Consider the following 22090-nt stretch of genomic DNA (forward strand, 5'->3'; position numbering starts at 1 on the left):
AAGGGGCTTTTTACCAAGTTCGTGTGGACAGAATATATTTAGGAAACCTTGAACACGAGGCGAGGGTGACATCCGCGTCAACGCACTCCGTTTTCCCCGAGTCTGTCCCGGTGCATCCTTATCCGCCGGGTGAATAAGAGGGTGCGGGGTTTAGTATGCGCCGCTCGCCGTGCCCACACCCACAGCCATGTACCTTAACCTATCAGCGTCCAAGCACACACACATTTGACAAGGCTTTCGTAGGATTCCTGGCTATTTTCGTGGGTACTTTTATGACCCTCGTGGTAGTTTGACCCTTCTTCTGTACCATGGCCCTAAACAAACACAAATTAGAACCCGATTGATCCTCTTTTCGACCCTTGGAAAGAGTGGATGGGAGAGGGTCATATTCAACATTTCGACACCCAATCTCACATATTCAACTAGGCTTTCGTAGGAGTGTTGAGTCTTTCCAGGGTTAGTTTTATGACCCTGGTGGTAGTTTGATCATTCTTCCGCACTATGAAACTAAACAAACACTCATTAGAACCCGACTGATCCCCTTTGCTGCCTTTGAAAATAGTTAATGTTGGAGGCGAAGGCGTCTAAAGAGGGTCATATTCAACATTTCGGCATCCAATCTCACATATCTAACTAGGCTTTCGTATGAGTGTCGAGTCTTTCCAGGGATAGTTTCATAACCCAGGTAGTAGTTTGATCCTTCTTCCGCACCATTAACCTAAAAAAAAAAAAAAAAACTCATTAAAACCCGATTGATCCCGTTGTCGGCCATCGGAAATAGTTGATGTGAGAGTCGGTAGCGTCTAAGAATACAGAGGTTAGTGCTTATAATGCAGCGCTCCCCTCTGCCCACACCCATCCACACCCCAAACAGCCCGGCCACCTCAGGGTATCCAATCAGCCACTGAGTTGATATTCCTGGCACGACGAACTGACAGGCACACGATTAATATAGCAATCACTTCAATTATTCTCCCGTTAACTCTTTTCTACGTTATTCTTGTTAGTATTTTTTATATTCGGAAGTAAGGTTTTATAAAGGAATTAGTAAACGTTCTTTTTCTTATTATTTTGCCGTTACCGTTATCGTATTTAGTAATGATATTTTCCACAACAAGGAAGGCAGCTTAAGGGCAAAAACACAAACAAGAACAGAAAAAAAAACAGGCTATGCGCTGCTCCGAACAAAGGCAGAAAGAACGAGAGGTTGAAGGAGTGGTCAAATTCGGGTGAAGTGGTGTCCTGATACTCTCCTCTTGAAGTCGAGTTTTGATCTGTAACTAACGTTTTATAAATTGGCTACGTAGCTTAGTGATCGTTTCCATTCTCTTGCCGTCACCGTTTGAAGTGTGTATCAAGACACCTCTCCACCTGAAATTGACCTCTATTTTGGCAACTCTACTTTTGTCTATTTCGGGAGCGGTGAGTAGCGGGCTTTTTTCTCTCTGCACTCTTTTTGTTGCCCTTGAGCAGTCTCGTTTGCTGTAAAAAGAAATATTGTTCTCTCGGGAGTTTTTAGAAAGTGTTGTTCACCAGCATCGTGTCGCTGCTGGGGGTGGCGGGAATAGCACATTGCGTCAACATCCGCGGACCGCCTGCGGGGAGGGTGTGACCGCGACACTGGCTCATGGTGGCACCAAGGGCTCTGTAACATTATACTCAGCACATGAAGAGGCCTTAACGAGCTCAAATGATAAGAGAACAAGCAAACTAACCATGTCGGAAAAAAATAATATAAAAATGATTTAGCCTAAGAACACAGAGTGGCATAAAAAAGTGTTGCAACCTTGAAATAAAGTTCGACATGACATGGAGAAACTTTACAATCGGCACACAAAGAATGTATTGACAAACTGTGGAAACGTGAACAAATCGTCTCAGTGTGTGTCATCAGGAGCTTCTAAGGTGCACTCAGCACAAAGAAAACGAGAGAAAAAACAGAGGCAGCGTAGAGCAATGGCTCAAACATATGAAATTAGCACACGAATGAAAATAATAACGAGATAAAGAAATCGAAAGAGAATTAACAGAGGCAGTGTATCGCAAAGCCTCAAACATATAAAATTTGGACTCGAATGAATATAATAACGAGATAAAGAAATTGAAAGAGAACAGAGGCAGCGTACCACAAAGCCTCCAACATATATAATTAGCACTCGGATGAAAATAATGAGATATAAAAATCGAAAGAGAATTAACAGAGGCAGTGTACCGCAAAACCTCGAAGATATGGAATTAGCACCCGAATGAAAATATTAACTAGAGATAAATAAACAGACGAGCAAAGAGACGCAGCACGACATAAAAGTCTCTCTTTACTAAAGCAAGGAAAGAAAATTCAATAAACAAAAGAAAAAAAAATCAAGGCATTCAAATTGTTGTGTTAATGCTTCGCCATTCTGAACATTACTTAAACTCCACCTTAAAAAAAAAAATAATAAAAAAAAAGGGCATGGTGTTTATGTTCGAGCGAATTGACAAAACCTTGAGCGTGACATGTTTTAAATTCTTAAGACGACGATAAGATCTGTTTATATCTTGCTCATCCTTCATGACAGAGGACGAAAAACAACTCAAGTGGCATTAATTTAAGGCCAGTTTTATATAGACGCTTCCGCCTCTCTCTCTCTCTCTCTCTCTCTCTCTCTCTCTCTCTCTCTCTCTCTCTCTCTCTCTCTCTCTCTCTCTCTCTCTCTCTCTCTCTCTTTCCTTCTTTCCTTCCTTCCTTCTTTCCGTCCCTCCTTTCTTCTTTCTTCCCTTCCGTCGATTAGCATTCAATAAGTCATTTAATTTTCACATCAACTATTTCCAAGCGCCACGAAGGGGATTAATCGGGTTCTCATGAGTGTCATTCTACGTTCATGGTACAAGAGCTCTTTTAACTTACCACCAGGGTCATAAAACTACCCATGGAAAGGGTCACAACTCCTACGAAAGCCTTGTGTGCTTGGGCGCCGAAATGTGTAAGGTCCATATTCTTAAACGTATCGGGCCCTTACTACGACTATTCAAGGCCACATAAATGATTAACCGGGTATTCAATGGTGTTTTTTTTTATGTTCATGGTGCAGAGGTCAGGTAGAACTATCATTAGGATCACAAACACGCCAGGAAAATTCCAGCAACTTCTATATACGAGTGGGTTGTCAAACACGCAGACTGAGGTGCTGATAAGTTTGAAAATACGGGCTTAAGACTATTCAGAATGTCGCACCAAACGCCTGCAGCACCTTCAAGCTGGGCACTGATAACCTTCCTAATCAATGACTGTCTGCAACTTTCTGAACGTCCATTGAAGCTACGTAGATCTGCCCAGAGGTGCTTTTTTTCCCGTTCATGGTGCAGAGGTCAGGTAGAACTATCATTAGGATCACAAACACGCCATGAAAATCCCAGCAACTTCTATATACGCGAGGCTTTTCAAACAGACAAACCGAGGTGCCGATACATGTGAAAATACGGGTTTGAGACTATTCAGAGTGTCGCATCAAACACCTGAGACACCTTCAAGCTAGGCACTGATAACCTTCCTAATCAATGACTGTCTGCAACTTTCTGAACGTCCTTGGAAGCTACGTAGATCTGCCCTGGAGGAAGGCTACACAACTTCCACTTCCAGCATCAAATCGACAACAAGGACTGATACAACAATTTCTTTCCCGAGCAATAAGTGTAATAGCAACATCACCAGCGGCCATCACTGCTCCTGTGGTAACGATTCTGCGTCTGCCTCAAAGAATCAAGGTAAGGAGGCTTTTCGACGAGTCACCTCAAACACTCGGCTCTTCACGCGTGGAAAGAAACCGAGGAGGAACTTTCACTCCAATTACCTCATAAGGAACAGAATCATTTTGCGGTGAATACTAATGGAAAGATGACCGAGAGGGAGACCAAGGAGGAGAATGGTAGTGATGATGATGATGATGGTGGTGGTAGTGAAGACAAGACGCATGCTTAGAGAGGAATAATGAACATCCGGAAATTAAATCAGAGGAGAATGAAGGAAAGATGAATTACAGTGACGAGAGTGAAAGTAAATGGAGGAGGAATAGATAGACAGATAGATAGATAGATAAAGACACACAGACCCCCCCCCCCCTACCACACACACACACACACATAGAGACAAAGGCACACGGAACCAGATGGGGAACCGGAGAGAGAGAGATGAAGACACAAAAGGCCAAAGACAAACAGAGTGAAGAAAGAATAAATAACAGAGAATAAAAAGGGAAGGTGATCTAAGGAGGAGGAGGAGGAGGAGGAGGAGGAGGCAGAGGAGGAGGTACACATTACACTTCCGGAAGCCCTAACCTAACCCGGATTCCCAGCCAACGCCAGCCACGGAATGTCCAAAAGAGCTGCTCCAAGGGCGGTTTAAATGCACGCACGGACCAAGGAAGGGCGAGGACGGGAGAAAGTGTGAACATAAGGGAACCGGGGCGCAGAGGAGGGATGAAGGGAGGAAGGAGGGGATAATGAGATGGATGGTAGATGGATGAGGAAGACGAGGAGGGGAGAAAAAGATGAAGTAAATGAATGCAAAGGGGGAAAAAGGAAGGGGAGAAAGTGTGAACAGCAGGGAACCGAGGCGCAGAGGAGGGATGAAGGAAGGAAGGAGGGGATAATGAGATGGATGGTAGATGGATGAGGAAGACGAGGAGGGGAGAAAAAGATGAAGTAAATGAATGCAAAGGGGAGAAAGAGTGAAGAGCAGGGAACCGAGGCGAGGAGGAGGGATGAATGCAGGAAGGAGGGGATAATGATGGGGAAGAGGAGTTGGTAAATAAAGTGAGGAAAAGATGAAGGGATGGAAAGGGAAAACAAAAAGAGTCGAAGAGGAGATATGAGAGTAAAAGGAAGAAGAGACAGAGGAGGAAAAAGAAGCATTATCGAAAAGAGAAGAAGCGAAGATAAAGAAGAAACAAACCTTGGAGATGAGAGAACAGAAAAGAATGAGAAAAAGAATGTAAGAGAGCAGGAAGCAGAGTAAAGAAGCGGACACTGGGAGAAGGGGAAGAGAAGAGGAGGTGGAGAACGTCAATACAGCAGAAGAAAAAGAACCGAATCAGTGGAGAACGTCAATACAGCAGAAGAAGAAGAACCGAATCAGTGGAGAACGTCAATGCAGCAGAAGAAGAAGAACCGAATCAGTGGAGAACGTCAATACAGCAGAAGAAAAAGAACCGAATCAGTGGAGAACGTCAATGCAGCAGAAGAAGAAGAACCGAATCAGTGGAGAACGTCAATACAGCAGAAGAAGAAGAACCGAATCAGTGGAGAACGTCAATACAGCAGAAGAAAAAGAACCGAATCAGTGGAGAACGTCAATACAGCAGAAGAAGAAGAACCGAATCAGTGGAGAACGTCAATACAGCAGAAGAAAAAGAACCGAATCAGTGCACAACGTCAATACAGCAGAATATGAAGAACCGAATCAGTGGAGAACGTCAATACAGCAGAAGAAGAAGAACCGAATCAGTGGAGAACGTCAATGCAGCAGAAGAAAAAGAACCGAATCAGTGGAGAACGTCAATGCAGCAGAAGAAAAAGAACCGAATCAGTGGAGAACGTCAATACAGCAGAAGAAAAAGAACCGAATCAGTGGAGAACGTCAATACAGCAGAAGAAGAAGAACCGAATCAGTGGAGAACGTCAATACAGCAGAAGAAGAAGAACCGAATCAGTGGAGAACGTCAATACAGCAGAAGAAGAAGAACCGAATCAGTGGAGAACGTCAATGCAGCAGAAGAAGAACCGAATCAGTGGAGAACGTCAATGCAGCAGAAGAAGAAGAACCGAATCAGTGGAGAACGTCAATACAGCAGAAGAAGAAGAACCGAATCAGTGGAGAACGTCAATACAGCAGAAGAAGAAGAACCGAATCAGTGGAGAACGTCAATACAGCAGAAGAAAAAGAACCGAATCAGTGGAGAACGTCAATACAGCAGAAGAAGAAGAACCGAATCAGTGGAGAACGTCAATACAGCAGAAGAAGAAGAACCGAATCAGTGGAGAACGTCAATGCAGCAGAAGAAGAAGAACCGAATCAGTGGAGAACGTCAATGCAGCAGAAGAAAAAGAACCGAATCAGTGGAGAACGTCAATACGGCAGAAGAAGAAGAACTGAATCAAGGTAAAGAAGAAACTAAAAAAAACTTGGATGGAAGAGCAAAGAGGAAGGAAAAAAAAAAAAGTAGTAACAAATAAAGAAGCAGAAACTAAGACAAGAGAAAGAGAAAAGGAGGATTGGATGAATATTAATGCTATTGAAGAGGCAAATTCAGAGGCAAAGCGGGAACAGAGGACGGGAGAAAATGTGAAGAGAGAAAGGACAAAGACTGAGGAGGAACCTTGTGGAAACGAAAACATGAATGAAGTAAAAACATGGACGAAGGGATACAAGCAAAAGCAGAGGAACTACGCAATAGAGAAAGAGAAGAGGAATATTGACACTGGACAAAGGTAAGCAGAGAGGAAACAAACACGGGAATTGAAAGGGACGGGAACACGGAGAGAGAGAGAGAGAGAGAGGGAGAGGATGCAAGGTAAAGATGAAGAGTTGGAGGAAGAGGAAAAAATAGGAGAAAGAGGAGGAGGAGGCCGAAGCAAACAGGGAGGAAACTAGTGAAAGGGAAAGAAGGTAAAGAAAGAGATAAATAGAAGGGGAAGGAAAGGATGTGAGAACCAGGACGAATGGAGGGAATAAAGAGAAGCGGAAAGTGAAATGTGAAGAGACTGAGAAAAATAAACAGAACAAGAACAGAACGCGTGCAAGCGAATAATGAGGCGTAAGAAGAAGGCAAAAAGAAGGACAAGGAGACAGATGGGAGAACAGGAAGAGGAGGAGGAAGAGGAGGAAGGTGAGGCAGTCTTAGGGAGATGAAAACTGGATAAAAAAGAATAAAAGAAACAGAGAGAGAGGGGAATGTGAAGTTAATGATGATTGAACGGGGAAAGAAAAAAAAGGGAAGAGATAAAAAACGAGAATTAAAGAAAGATGGTAACGAATTGCAAAAAAGAAGGAAGAGAAGAGAAGAACACGACTAAATGGGAAGGGGAAAACGAATAAAGAAGAAGAAGAAGAAGAAAGAGAAGGGGCCATGAGGGATCGAAGAGTGCTTAAGAATAGTAATAGAAGAAGAACAAATGAAAAAAAGGAAGACAGTAAAAAAAGGAGGACGGGAGAGGGAGGAAAACGTGTATAAGAATTGATACGGTATAGAAAGGAGGAAAAACAAATGATGAAGGAAAGGAAAGGACAGAAGGACAAACGAAAAGGAAACGTAAGAATAGGTAAAGAAGGAAGAACAAATAAAGGAGAGGAAAAAACAGAAGTAGAAGAAAGGAAAATTATGTAAGGTTAAGTATAGAAAAGAGGAAGAAGAACGAGAAAGAGGAGGAGAAATTAAGAGAATAACAGAGGGGAGAAATTAATGTAAGGATAGGCACAGGAAGAAAAAGAAAAAGAACAAGAACAAGAAGAACAAGAACGAGAACAACAAGAAGAGATGAGGAAGGAGAAAGAAAGAAAGTGAGAACAACGACGGGAGGGGTGAGGGGTGAAGGGGGGTGGGGGAAGGGCGCACCTGTACCGTGATTTAATGGATCGTTTCACCTGACACAACGGTAACACGATCAGGTGAGAGGTCCCGCTAGCTTCCCTTATTAGTCCGGCGAAGGTGAAAAGGTGTGTGAGGGGAAGGTAAGGGAGGGAGGGAAGGAAGGAGGAAGAGATAGATAGATAGATAGCTCGATAGATAGATAGATAAATAGATGGATAGATAGATAAATACGTAGATAGATATAGAGATTTTTTTTCTTTTTCATAGTTTGAGTTTCTATTACTACCACGATTTCGAAGCTAAAAACAACGACTAGAACAACAACAGCTACTACTACTACTACTACTACTACTACTACCACTACTACTACTACTACTACTGAAAATACTTTACTCGACAACCAAAATCAGAAAAAAAACCCACCAAAGCAAAAATTCAGGAACCAGCGAGAAACGAGTACACACACACACACACACACACACACACACACACACACACACACACACACACACTGCACGCCCTAAATATCTGATGACTCTCCACGCCTCTAAAAGGTAATTAAGGGGAGGAATGTCATAGTTAGGCCTTCAAAACCGAGGGGAATGCTACAGGAAATTGCTCCACGCTGACTCATTGTGTGTGTGTGTGTGTGTGTGTGTGTGTTAGTTTGGTGCAGTATTACCAGTTCTCTTCTCTATTTGGGTTTCGTAACTTAGCGTAAACAACTTAATGATTCATGTCCTCTAAATGGCTAATCTTGCGGTACTATTTTTTTTTTTATTGCAGTTTCGATGATGTGATGTTTGTATAATGGTCTTGACAGCGATGACGGAGTAGTAGTAGTAAATAAGCGGAATATTTTTAGTGTCATCTAAGAATGTTGATTATGGGAACGCCAAAGTGGGAGAACGGTATTATGTGATTTTCTGATAGTTTTTTCTTTCTTCTTCTTTATAAGCATCATCATCTTAATCTTCTTCTTTTTGATCTTGTTCTTGTTCTTCTCATTGTTCTTCTTTATCTTATACTTTTCCATCATCTCCGTTTTCCTCATCATTAATATTATCAATAGTTTCCTCCTCCTCTTCTTCTTCTTCTTCTTCTTCTTCTTCTCCGTCTTTTTCAACATCACTATCATCATCCGTATCTTCCTTATTTTCTTATTTCTCTTCTTTTCATCTTCTTGTTCTTGTTTTGTTGACGTTCTAGTTCTTCTTATTCTTGTTCTTCCTCTCCTCGCTCTTCCACATTTCACTAATCGTCTCCTCCTCCTCCTCCTCCTCCTCTTCACCGCATTACAGCACACATTCGGCAGCCATTCTGTGACTGGCTGAAATCAAAACAAACCAGTTGGGACCGGACATACATCAGGAGTCTGGCCGCGTGTGCTCTCTGTGGTTTCCTGGCCGTTTAGCAATAAGGCCGCACTTTCCTTTGGGCCGTTATATCGATCAGCCTAAATATACGACAAAAACACCACTTGAATATTGTTTTCAGTTTATCTTTTCTACATTAAAGGATGCAACTCGAGGGCGCACGCAAATAGGTACCGAAAAAGCCGCTATTCATAATATTGAACTGATGCCGTAAATAATTTCTGGCCTCATATAGCAGGAAATGAACTGGAAGGGATGATAGCAAGTGAAACATTGGCAAGCAAGAAAATCATAATGCACTCCTGTCTTCCTTCGTCTGTATTTGCACCTTCCTACGACTTGAACACTACCCAGACGGGAGTTTCAAGCAGCGCTGTCAAATTATCGTACACACCGTATCGCATTTTCGTAGTTTCTGACTGATATCTACAGCAAAAACAAACAAACAAACCAATATATAACAGTTTTAACGCTAACTTTAATATTCTTTCGTTTTTTGTGTAGGTACGAGAGTTTGAGGCTTAGAAACGATAAATACAATGTGGTGAATACGATAATCTGGCAACGCTGGTTTCAAGACATCTTTCCAACCATTTATGAACTTTAAATTTGTATCTTCTATTCGCTTTAACTTTTCTTTTGTTTATCATTGGTCTTTTCCCTCTTATGACTTGCCCTTTTGCACTAATAAAAAAAATAATAAAAAAGACACCTTTGCAACCATTTATGAACTTTAAATTTGTATCTTCTATTTGCCTTAATCTTTATTTTGTTTACCGTTAGTCTTTTTTCCCCCTTTGACTTCCCCTTTTGCTCTAATAAAAAAATAATAAAAAGACCTTTCCAACCGTATCTGAACTTTAACTTTATATCTTCAATTCGCTTTAACTTTTATTTTGTTTATCATTGGTCTTTTCCCTCTTGTGAGTGGCTCTTTTGCTCAAATAAAAAACAAATAGAAAATGATGACATACTACAATCAGTGTTAGCCTCAAAAAGTCTTAAAATTTGATAACATAAACGGAATTCCTCCATTTGGTCACCACATCACGGCAATAACATCCATCCGTCACAACAAACACACATGCAGGTTGTCCAGGCTATATATAGACGACCCTGTGAGGCAAGAGGCATAATGTACGACACATATGCGCGCCTCCCAAATAAAAATGATGTCTCTGTATAGTTCGCTGTTTGTACTTTCTCCGGTTGCAGCAAAAACGGAGGCCTTGAGGGCAACACAGCACTGGATTAAGACGGTCAAAGCCAGAGTGAGGTAGAACAGATAGATAGATATATAGAAAGACAGATAGAAGAATAGAGAGACAAATAGATGAATAGATAGACAGGTAGAAGAATAGATAGACAAATAGATGAATAGATAAACAGATCGAAGAATAGATAGACAAATAGATATAGATATAGATAGAAGGACAAATAGACATACAAACAGATAGACGTGAATCATTTTGCTATAGTCAAAATTTCCACTATCATTACAAGCGCATCATGTTAACCAGGTGTAAGAAATTTAATAAGGGGGATGTGATACGGTGATAGATAGAATAGATACAGATAGATAGATAGACATAGATATACATGAATCCTTTTGCCATAGTTAAAATTTCCACTATCATTACAAGCGCATCATGTTAACCAGGTGCAAGAAAACTAATTAGGAGGAAGGGATTTGGTGTTAGTGTTGATGTTGGTGGTGGTGGAAATGACCGTGCAGGGAGATGAGGGAGATTTACCTTGCTCCATTCATCTCCTCGTTAGCATCTCCAGCCTCAGGTCATCTCCATAAGCATCTCTAACATCATCATCGCCGGCTCTTCCTCTTACGTCTCCTCCTCCTCCTCCTCCTTCTCCTCGTCTTCTTCCTCCAACTCTTCTTCCCCCGACCTTCAGCTGCCAGTGTTGTAAAGCCACGCCCTACGCACGCCCTACTTCTTCCTTCTTCTTCTTCTTCTTCTTCTTTCTTTCTTTCTCTTTTTCTCTTGTGTTTCTTTTCAACTTTTTCTTCTACTTTTTTTTTATCGCCAAATCACTTTCCCTTTCTCTCTGTTTACCGTATACCATCTTTGTACGTCTCTCTCTCTCTCTCTCTCTCTCTCTCTCTCAACCCCCACACACACACTCACATACTCGGACACAAACAAAGCCGCCGATCTAAAAACAGCACAGGTAAACACACACACACATACCAAAACAAAAACATAGATAAGAAAAAACATCTAACACATTATTATAAGTCTTGGGTGTGTTATTTTCCCCTTCACCTAATTCCTGCTTCGTCCTTCCCTTCGTTACAGCAACACACACACACACACACACACACACACACACACACACCCTACCTACCCCCTCCCATCCCATCCACACCCATGGCTATTCCGATTGACAACTCCGCCTTACTCGCTCCCCCCCCACCCCCCTCCTCACCACCAAGCCGCAGCACACGTCAATACACACCTGAGATGTCAATTAGTGTGTTATTTTGTCCTTGTCTCACACGGCTGTTCGTCCTTCTGTAAGTTGTCAGTCTCCTGCCAGCTTTTTATTTTATTTTTTTTCCTGTTGTTTTCTTAGTTTCTTTTTTTTTTGTATTTATTTTTCTTTCATTGTTCTTGCTTCCTCGTTTTCTGTTTTCGTTTTTTTTTGCTTTGTTTAATTTTTCTGCTTTTTTTCTTTGTGTTTGTCAGTTTTTCAATCTTTCTTTCTTTTTTCTTTTTCTTTCTCTTTCTCTTTTTTCTTTCTTTCATCATTATTTTCTTACCTCTTGCCTTCGTTTTTGTTCTACTTTCCGTTTTTTCTTCCCTCCTTCCTTCATGTATCAATCTTTGTCTTTACTCTCTTCTTTCTTAAGCTTTTCCTCCTTCTTTCCTTTCCTTCCATATTCCCTTTCCATTTTTCAGCTTTCCCTCCTTTATTTCTTTTTTTCCCTTAATTTTTATCCTCCAATAAATATCCTTCCTTCCTTTTTTCTTTCTTTCTTAGTCTTTCTTTTGTTTACATTTTAGTTTATTCTGCATTCTCTCTTTATACTTTCCTATTCTTTTCTTATTCTTTCTTTCTTTCTTTTTCTTATTGTTTAACTTTCCTTCTTCCTTCCTTCCACCTTTCAGCCTTTCTTTCTTAGTTTTTCTTTTGTTTATATTTTAGTTTATTCTGCATTCTCTCTTAATACTTTCCTATTCTTTTCTTATTCTTTCCTTCTTTCTTCTTTTTCTTATTGTTTACCTTCCTTTCCTTCCTTTCCATTTACCCTTCACCACCATCACCACCACCACCACCACGACGACCTTTGCCCCCTCATCATCACCAATCACTTTCCCTCTCATCAATTCTCCCACGACGAAGGAACTACACGGATTGATTAAGGCGCACCTGCCACTCACCGACCCACCGCACCTCTCTCCCCCTCACCCACACCCACCCACCCGCCCATCCACCTCACCTCCCTCCCTCTCACCCACACCCACACACCCGCCCAGTTTCCTTCACCCAATAACCCTGCCACTCTCGCCCTCACCACCTTCAGACTCTCGCCCTCTTTCTCTTTTCCTTTGCTCTCCCATTTATCATTTTTCTGTCTGTCTGTCTTTCATTTTCTCTATTTTTCTTTTTCATTATATCTGTTTTGTATCTGTTTACTATCTCCCTCTCTTTTTCTTCCTTTCCCGTGGTTTCGCTTATGTATGTTTCCTCTTCTCTTTTGTAGACGATGGAACAGAGCCTTGCGGAACATCACTGTATAGGAATAAAGCACTGACAGCCACTGATCAGCCAGAAAGGGAGCCAGAGACGCAAATACAGAGGGAGAGGTAAAGTTTGTGCCCGACTGTCAAGCTTTTCCAGACGTGAGAAGATGAACAGTTGTCAGATATTATTAGGGCAAGACCACAAGTATGTTCCCTTTGCTTAATTCACACCGACGATAATAATGAAAGTTAGGAATTGATAAATGTCTATGAAATCTCACGTTAAAGATTGTTTCAGCTTTAGAAAGCCGGGATAGCATACAGGGCGGTAGGTTGTAGGTTTAAAGCGGCCACCCTTCTTTGATGAGTTCGGGCTAAGATATGTAGTAATGACAATGACAACGATCTTCAGCCTTGCATTTTAACATATAAACTTCAATAACAATAATACACTAAATGAGCTCCATGCAAGGTCTGAACAGCTCCATCCACTGCACACACACACACACGCACACACACACACACACACACACAAGGCAAGGCTAACAATATAGTATAGAGTTATTCGTATATAAATGTAACAATAAAGAAATATACATAACAATAAAAATAGACGTTCCCGATGTAAAAGCTGCGTTTAACACCAATAGCCAAAGAATGTTTGCATCATCATCCTCATGACCACCATTATCATGAGACCGGCAACAACAACAACAATAACAAATAATGATAATAATAATAATAATAATAATAATAATAATAATAATAATAATAATAATGATAATAATAATAATAATAACAATAATGATAATAATAATAACAATGACCAAAATCAATATTAATGCAAAATAAATAATGAGAAGAAAAAGAAGAAAAGTTAGAGGAAGAAAAGGAAGAGGAAGAAGTAGAAGAAGAAGAAGAAGATGAAAAGTAGAAGGAAAAAGAAAAAGAACAACAACAACAACCACAACCACCACCACCACCATCACACCCAAAACCAACACAATACCTCAATTTGCATCAGCCTACATCACCACCAGCGGCGAACATCGAGACCAAGGGCGGATTAATGATATTCAGGGAGAGAGAGAGAGAGAGAGAGAGAGAGAGAGAGAGAGAGAGAGAGAGAGAGAGAGAGAGAGAGAGAGAGAGAGAGAGAGAGAGAGAGAGAGAGAGAGATCAAGTAAATAGACAAAGACACGCATAACGAGATAAAAAAAATATATATAAATGATGCAATGAGGACGTATGAAGGAGAATAAAAGTAGACGAGAAGCACAAGCCCGAGGGAGAGGTATTAGCGTGACTGTAAATAAATAAATAAATAAAAAAAAAATCAGCGAAACGAAGGGGAAGAAAGAAGGAAAAGGACAAAAGGAAAAATACAGTATGCAAGAGGGCTTTTTTTTCATTATTATTTCCTTTTTTTTTTTTTTGCCCAGGAGCTGTTTCCTTTGCTGTAAAAAAGAAAAGGAAATAAGCACACAGAGAAAAAAAAGATGAAAAATGTGAGTGTAATATTAGCGAAACGAAGGAAAATAAAAACAAGAAGCAGGAAAAGGGCAAAAGGAAAAATACAATATGCCAGACGAGGAAGTGTAAGAATACTAATAATTATACGAGAAAATAATAAAACAAGCGCAGAGAAAAACAACAAAAATGTGAGCGAAATACTATCCAAAAACGAAGGAATATAAAAAAAAAAAGTGCAAGAGCCTAAACAGGTAAAACTCAAAATGCTCCAAATTACGAGATGAAATTGAGCGTACGACCGCAACGAGGAGAAAGATAAAAAGTGTCAGCGCAAAATAAGTTACAAAAAAAAGAAGAGAAACTAAGAGAAAAGTGAACTGAAACCAGGAAAAGTCAGACTGCTTTAAATTCCCCGAACACAATATTATTATTATTATAAGCTGCCAAAGCCTCCCTTCAGGGTGCAGATACAACAAGTTGAACCACACAAAATACCAAAAGATCCTGGAGAAATGCAGAGGCGATGAATAGTTAAGAAACTGGCCAGTCAAAGCCAAAAGGAGGAAAAATAAAATAACTGTTTCAAAACGACATTCACGCGAGACTTAAACGTTAGAAATGTCTGCAGAAAGGACGATCTCATTGGGGAGCCGATTCCATAAACTTGTCAGCGTCGGAAGAAGAAAACATCGCGAGAATTGAGTCGTGTAGAAATTCATTGGGTTAAAAGCAAGATCGTTTTGACTATAAGCAAGCCTCGTGACCCGGGCAGGAGTAAACGGATCAGGCAAAGCATTGTGTAAGGGATGCCGATTATTCTTAAAAACTTTAAATAAAATGGTAAGGGCACCAACTTGACACCGATGATCAATTTCAAGAACAAGTGCCGGAGAAATAAATTGAATTGAATTGATAGCTCTGTTCAATCAAATTTGTTTCAAGGAAATTAATTTTATTTTAAGGAAACAAGATCAAAGAGGACAAAAAAAAAGAAAAAAGAAAGAAAATAAAGAGAATAATGGAAAGAGTAAGAACACGGTAACCAAGAAAAGTCAGTGCAATAAATTACACAAACAAAAAAAAAGAGCAAGGATAATGAGGAAAAATCAGACATGCGAGGGTAAACTAAGAGAAACATGGAAAAAAAGTAAATAAATAAGAATAAAAAGTGCAAGGTTTTAGACAAGAAAGAAAAACTAATGTGCTTCAAATTACAAAGAGCAAAGTGAGAGTGAAACCGCAATGAGAGTAATAAAAAATAAGAAAAGAGAAAAGAAGCAGACGAAAATAAAGATTAACAACAACAACAACAACAACTCTGAAGATGGGAAAGGGGGATAATAAGGGACTCTTCTTCATCTGGGAGGAAGGAAGACAGAGGCCAAAGAAGAAAGAAGAAAAATGAAACAGGAACAAGAAGGAAGAAGAGAAAAGGAGGGGAGGAGGAGAGGGAGGAAGGGAAGGGGAGAAGAGGGAAGGAAAGAAGGGAAGAGAAAGGAGGGGAGGGGGAAGAGGAGGAAAGGAAAGGGGAGGAGGGGAAGGGGAGGGAAAGGGGAAACGGTAAGGGGAAGAGGGGGAAGGGAAGAGAAAGGAGGGGAGGGGGAAGAAGAGGAAGGGGAAGGGGAGGAGAAGGGGTGAGAAACGAGGGGAGGAGGGGAAGGGGAGAGAAACGAGGGGTTGGGGGAAGAGGAAGAGGAAGGGAAGAGGGGGATGGGGAGAGGGAAGAGGAAGAAAGGGGAAGAGGAGGAGGGGAAACATGGAAACATGGAAATGCAGGCAACAGAAAGCCTATTGGCTAATTACGAGGTTGCCCGCTTTGGTGATTTAATCTGCTCGACAGCCACTTGGGGCCTGGGGAGCAGATGAAAGCACCTCGACATTGAGGAGCAGATGAAAAGCACCTCGGTATTGAGGAGCAGATACAAGAACATAGAAATACAGGGAGACTGGAAGAGGACGAGTGGCCTACACAGGGTAAGGGGAGAGAGAGGGGAAACGGTAAGGGGAAGAGAAAGGAGGGAAGGGGGAGAGAAAGGAGGGGAGGGGGAAGAGGAAGAGGAGGAAGGTGAAGGAGAGGAGGGAAAGAGGAAAGACAAGGGAAACCGTAAAATCACAGGCAAATACAAGGGAGTGTGCTACAAACAAGGCGAATATAGCACGAGATCACAAAGAAAATATTAGCATCATAACCGAAAGTGGTGCGTGTGACGAAGAAAATGACGTCTTATTACGCGCAGGTAAAAAACAGCGAACAGACCGTAAGCAAGATTCATAAAAGAAGAATGCACAAGGACGGGGAGAAAAAGAGGAAATTAAAGATGTTTAGCAATGCGGTCTTACAAGGATGGAATGGGAGAAAGGAAGTAGGAATGAATGATGACAAAAAAAAAAAGCATTTAGCGAACAGAACGTATAAGGTAGAATCGTTACCACAGGGATGAACAAGGACTGGGAGCGAAGGAGGAAGATAGCGAGCCTTGGCAATGACGTTTTATGAGAACTGAACAAGAGAAAAAGAAGTAGAAATGAATGATGGCAAAAAAAGAAAGCATTTAGCGAACAGATCAAAGGGATGAGCAAGAACTGAGAGCGAAAGAGGAAGATAGCGAGCCTTGGCAATGACGTTTTATGAGAACTGAACAAGAGAAAAAGAAGTAGAAATGAACGATTACAAAAAAAAGAAAGTATTTAGTGAACAGAACGTAGAAGGAAGAAATGTACCACTGGGATGAACAAGGACTGGTGACGAAAGAGGAAAATTGATCTCCTTAGCAATGACGTTTTATGAGGATTGAACAAGAAAAAAGGAAGTAGGAATGAATGATGACAAAACGAAAGAAAACAATTAGTGAACAGAACGTATTAGGAAGAAACGTGTCACAAGGATTAACAAGAAGCTAAAGAAATAGATGGAAAGGAAAGAGGAAGGAAGATCAGGCAAGGGAGGAGAAGGAAAGGTAGGACATGGAAAAGAAAGGAGGAAGGGAAAGGAAGGAGAAAGAAGGGAAGGAAAAATGACACGTTATGGAAAAGGAAAAGGAAAAGAAAGGAGGAAGGGAAGGGGAGGAAAGGAAAGGAAAGGAAAGGAAAGGGAAGGGAAGGAAGACAGCCACGGAATGGAAAGGAAAAGAAAGGAGGAAGGAAAGGGGAAGAAAGCAAAAGGAAGGAAGGGAAAAAGAACGGCGTAGGAATAAACGGGGCAAAATAAAATAAAAATAAATCACTTTTAATGGCATGAGGATGAGGAAAGAAGGGAGGAATGAGTCAGTGATTAATTTGTTTTCAGGTAAAACCCCGACTGTGACCTTGAGGAGGAGGGAAGGGAAGAGAGGGGAAGGAAGGAAGAAAGGAAAAGGAAAGGGGAAGGGAAAGGAGAGAGAGGAAGGAGGAGAGAAAGGAAGAGGAAGGAAAGGAAGGAAGGAGGGAAGGAAGGAAAGGAAGGGAAGGGGAGGAGGAGAGAAGGGAAGTGAAGGGAACGGAAAGGAAGGGAAGGGGAGGAGGAGAGAAATGAAGAAAAGGGAAGAAAAGAGAGGGGAAATGAAGGGAAAGGAAAGGAAGGGAAGGAAAGGGAGGAGGAGAGAGAAGGGAAGAGAAGGGAAGGGATTCAGGGGGAGGAAAAAGAAGGGAAGAGAAGGGAATGGAAGGGAAGACATGGAAAGGTAAGGAAAGCAAACAGAAGGATGTTAAGGAAAGGGAAGGAGAAAAAAAAGGAAAGGGAAGGGGAGGAAAGAAAGAAAGGGAAGGAAAGGAGAGGATATTAAGAAAAAGGAAAGAAAAAGAGAAGGGAAGGGAAGGAAAGAAAGGGAAAGGAAAGAGGAAAGGGAAGGAAAGGAAGTGAAAAAAATGAAAGGGAAGGAAAGAAGGAAGGAAAAGAAAGTAGGAAGGGAAAGGAAAGGAAGATCAGGAGAAGGGAGGAGAAAAGAAAATGAATGAAAAAAGAATGAAGGAAGGAAAAGGAGGAAGATGAAGCACTAAAATATATAATGACGGAAAGTGAGGAAGCGTGAGTGTGAAAGGGGAGAGAGAGGAAGCGAAGCGTGAAGAGAGGAGGGGAGGGAAGGGGAGAGAAAGGGGAGGAGGGGGAAGGGGAGGAAGGGGAGGGAAGGGAAGGGGAGATGAGCATAGGTATACGTAATGAAAGGGAAAGGGGGAGGGAGTATATGGTGGGAGAGTGTGTCATAAAGAGGAGGAGGAGGAGGAGGAGGAGGAGGAGGAAGAGGAGGAGGAGGAGGAGGAGGAGGAGGAGGAGGAGGAGGAGACACACATATAACTAACGACCTTGTCTTTTAGTATTTCACTCTTTCATCACACACGCCACGCCTTCCTTCTCTCTCTCTCTCTCTCTCTCTCTCGTCTTTCCTTCAATCATTCTCTTCCTATTTCCTCTCTCCTTCCTTCTTCTCTTCCTCTTCTAATTATCTTTCAATCTCATATTCTCCCCTCCTCTCCCTGTCCCCCCCTTCCTATTCTTTTCCTATCTCCTTCGTCTGTTTTTCTCTCCTCCCCCATTCTTATCGTCCTTCCTCTACTTATTATCTTCCTCTCTCCTTCCTCCTTCCCTCTCTTTCCTTAATATCTTTCAATCTCTCGTTCAATATCTCAAAACAGGAAAAGAAATATAACAAACTGGAAGAGATATGCGGGCGGTACTGATCGTGATTCAACAACATGGTGTAGACCTATTGGGGACATATGGCAGGGTGTTACAGGGATTATTAAAACTTGACATGGATGCTGGGAAATGCTCAATGTGAAGAAATCAGACAGAGCAATAACATATCACCCTTGCGAGAACCAGAAATACAAGGACGGTCGAGACTAAGATCGGTATTATAACACTTAGGCTCCACACATCAGCTATTTCTAAATGTCAAAGAGGGGATCAATCGGGTTCTAATGAGTGTTTCTTTAGGTTCACGGTACAGAAGAAGGGTTAGACTACCACCAGGGTCATAAAACTACTCCTGGAAATGCCCCAAACTGCTAGGAAAGCCTCAAATAGGTGAACTTTGGCGATGAAATGTTTTGTGATACGGTCCTAGGTTGGTGTGATTTCAGAAAACATGAGAGGATATTGAGTGGCTCTTTATCGTTGTGCTTAAAAGTCAAAGGTTTATGACTAATGCATTTTTCCCGTCATGACATACATATCATGAACCAAGAGATATGAACATTAACGAGTTGAAGAGATATGAACATGACCGACTGAACATGACCAATGGAAGAGATACGAACCAAGAGATATGAACATTGACCAACTGAAGATATATAACATGACCGATTGAACATGACTAATGGAAGAGATATGAACCAAGAGATATGAACATTAACCATCTGAATTAATCAAGTCTCTGAAAGGAAAATGAGAAATGCAAAAAGACGAATGTAGAAGTCCATGCCAGGAATTACTACAATGGATAACACAAAAACTAATGGATAAAATAACAAAGAAAAGTAGATACGGATATTAGACGAACCGAGAAAACAGCATATGGGCAAAAGAGCGACAGACTTAAGGAACAACTGATATAAATAATAGGGGAAAGTATTTCACCAGATGGTCCGATAAAATTATAAAAAAAAGCAGATGGAATGATGATATGGAACCCTAAAAACCAGAGTCACGAGAGAGACGAATGGAAACGATGAGAAAAAAGGGATACAAAAATAGAATGGGTTGAAGGAAGTGAATAGGAGGAAGGAAGAAAAAGATAAAGAGGGAGGGAGAGAAGGTAAGAAGAGAAAGATAGAAGAAGAAAATAGAGAAAAGAGGATAGAGAAAAAATATATCAGAAACGAAATACAAAGAAATGTTTAGAATGATATACACAGAAGGTTGTGATGATTATACTGCATAGAAAATGATAGCTACATAATTTGATACTTGGAAATTATTGTAAGCAAGTTTGAGGATGACGGAGAAAGTGTGACTCATTTAACATAGCCTTCACTATTCTTCGTAAAGGGAAAAAAAGAGTTAAGAAGTAGGAGGGGGGGGGGGGAGAAGAAAGAGGAGGAGGAAGAGGAGGATGAGGATGAGGGGAAAAGAAGGAGAAGGAGAAAAACAAATATAATGAAGAAGGGGAAGAAGAAAGAGACGAAAAGAACAACGGAAAAGAAGAAGAACAAGAAGAACAAGAACAAGAACAGGAAAAAGAAGAAGAACAAGAAGAAGAATATGAAGAAGAACAAGAAGAACAAAAAGAAGTAGTAGAAGAAGAACAAGAACAAGAAAAAGAAGAAGAGACGAAGAAAAAGAAAAAAAGAAAACAAGACAGGAAAAGGAGACAAAGAAAAAGAAGTAACAAAAAAGACGAAGACAAAAAAAAAAAGGAGAATGACAAAACAAAACAAAAAAACAAAAAACACACACAAAAAAAAAACAGGCGAATGACACACACACAAACACACACACATATACACACATACATACAGACAGAGACAGAGAGAGATAGAGAGAGAGAAAGGGAGGGAGGGAGGAAGAGAGAGGGAAGGAAGGAGGGTGGGTGGGAGGGGGTGGATGCTTCATATATCAGGGGAGGAGAAGCGGAGGGCCACCAGTGTGTGTGAAGGGAATTGCAACGCGTGGATCAGTGGTCGGGACGTACTGAGAGACTGACACACACACTTACATACAGAGACAGAGAGATATACAGTGTTAGAAGAGGAGGAAAAGAAGAAGAGAAGAGGGAGAAGACGAAGGAGTCTCTAGAGTATGGCGAGACTTAAAACATCTATATTATTACCATTACCGTGAGTGTTAAATAATTGGTGTTTTGGAGTTTTATTTGTTTACAATGGGATTATATTGTGTTATGTGTGTGTGTGTGTTCGTGTTGAAGACGTGTTTGTGTATCTGTGCATGCCTCTGTGTGTGCCTTCCTTTAACTTTACTCACAAAACTAACAACATATTGGATTTGTGTGCATTCTCATCTTTTTTGTGTTTTGTATGTGTGTGTTGAGGTTACGTAGAATTATGTGACCTCTTCGTATCTGTCCTCAAGTGTCTACAGACAAAAGAAATTTGACAACTTTTCCCTCAATGATGAAAAGTGGGGGATGGAATTTTAGAAGGAAAGAAAAAATGTGAAAATTTGGTATAATCATAAACTATTGGAGGGTAAACTATAAAAAAGAAAGACGGTTGATTTTTTTTAGACTAACAAACATACAAACACATACTAAATATTATTATGATAGTTCTGCATGCGTGTGTGTGTGGGGGGGGCGTTGAGAGAAGAGAGAGAGAGAGAGAGAGAGAGAGAGAGAGAGAGAGAGAGAGAGAGAGAGCGAGAGAGAGAGAGAGAGAGAGAGAGAGAGAGAGAGAGAGAGAGAGAGAGAGAGAAACGGGTAAATAACCAGAGTCACAAAGGTCAACGGAACATGAATGGACACCAACTCTGTGTTCCCTTCGGCCTCTGTGTGTGTGTGTGTGTGTGTGTGTGTGTGTGTGTGTGTGTGTGTGTGTGTGTGTGTGTGTGTGTGTGTGTGTGTGTGTGTGTGTGTGTGTGTGTGTGTGTGTGTGTGTGTGTGTGTGTGTGTGTGTGTGTGTGTGTGTGTGTGTGCTCATCCATGCAATACGGTTTCCTTGTGCGTCGTATAGTTAAAGGGTTCCATTGAGAGAACCTTCCCCCCACCGCGCCCTCCCGTGAACCCAGAGAGCAGGTCGTGACGCTCCCCAAGGATTGCTACCTTAGCGTGCATTAAAATCTCCGTGTAAGCCAGCGCAGCTCATTATCGTAAACTGTGAGCTCTTTTTACTTAACCATGGAAGAGGTAGGAGAGGAAGGAGAAGAAGAAGAAACAGAAGTCGTAGGAAAAAAAAGTGAAAGTAAAAGGAATAAACAAAGCCAACGTAAGAAAAAAAAATGCTGTTGTAGAAAAAGACGGAAAAGTAAAAGTAAAAGAAGAAGAAGAAGGAGAAAAGGAGGAAGAAAAATATAAACAAGAAAAAAACGAGAAAAAAGAAT

General features: G+C 41.1%; 1 protein-coding gene across 2 annotated transcripts in view; it reads left to right on the plus strand.

Annotated features, from left to right (window-relative positions):
• The first annotated feature begins 20676 nt into the window (after positions 1 to 20676).
• LOC127007016 (peroxidase-like) overlaps positions 20677 to 22090 on the plus strand; it is a 43193-nt gene continuing 41779 nt past the window's right edge. For both annotated transcript variants that reach the window (XM_050877493.1, XM_050877494.1), the window contains exon 1: positions 20677 to 20871. In XM_050877493.1, coding sequence (XP_050733450.1) covers positions 20834 to 20871 — 38 coding nt within the window. In that variant the 5' untranslated portion in view covers positions 20677 to 20833. The remainder of the gene's footprint in view (positions 20872 to 22090) is intronic.

Source organism: Eriocheir sinensis, chromosome 34, assembly GCF_024679095.1.
Source record: "Eriocheir sinensis breed Jianghai 21 chromosome 34, ASM2467909v1, whole genome shotgun sequence".
NCBI classification, from domain to species: Eukaryota; Metazoa; Arthropoda; class Malacostraca; order Decapoda; family Varunidae; genus Eriocheir; species Eriocheir sinensis.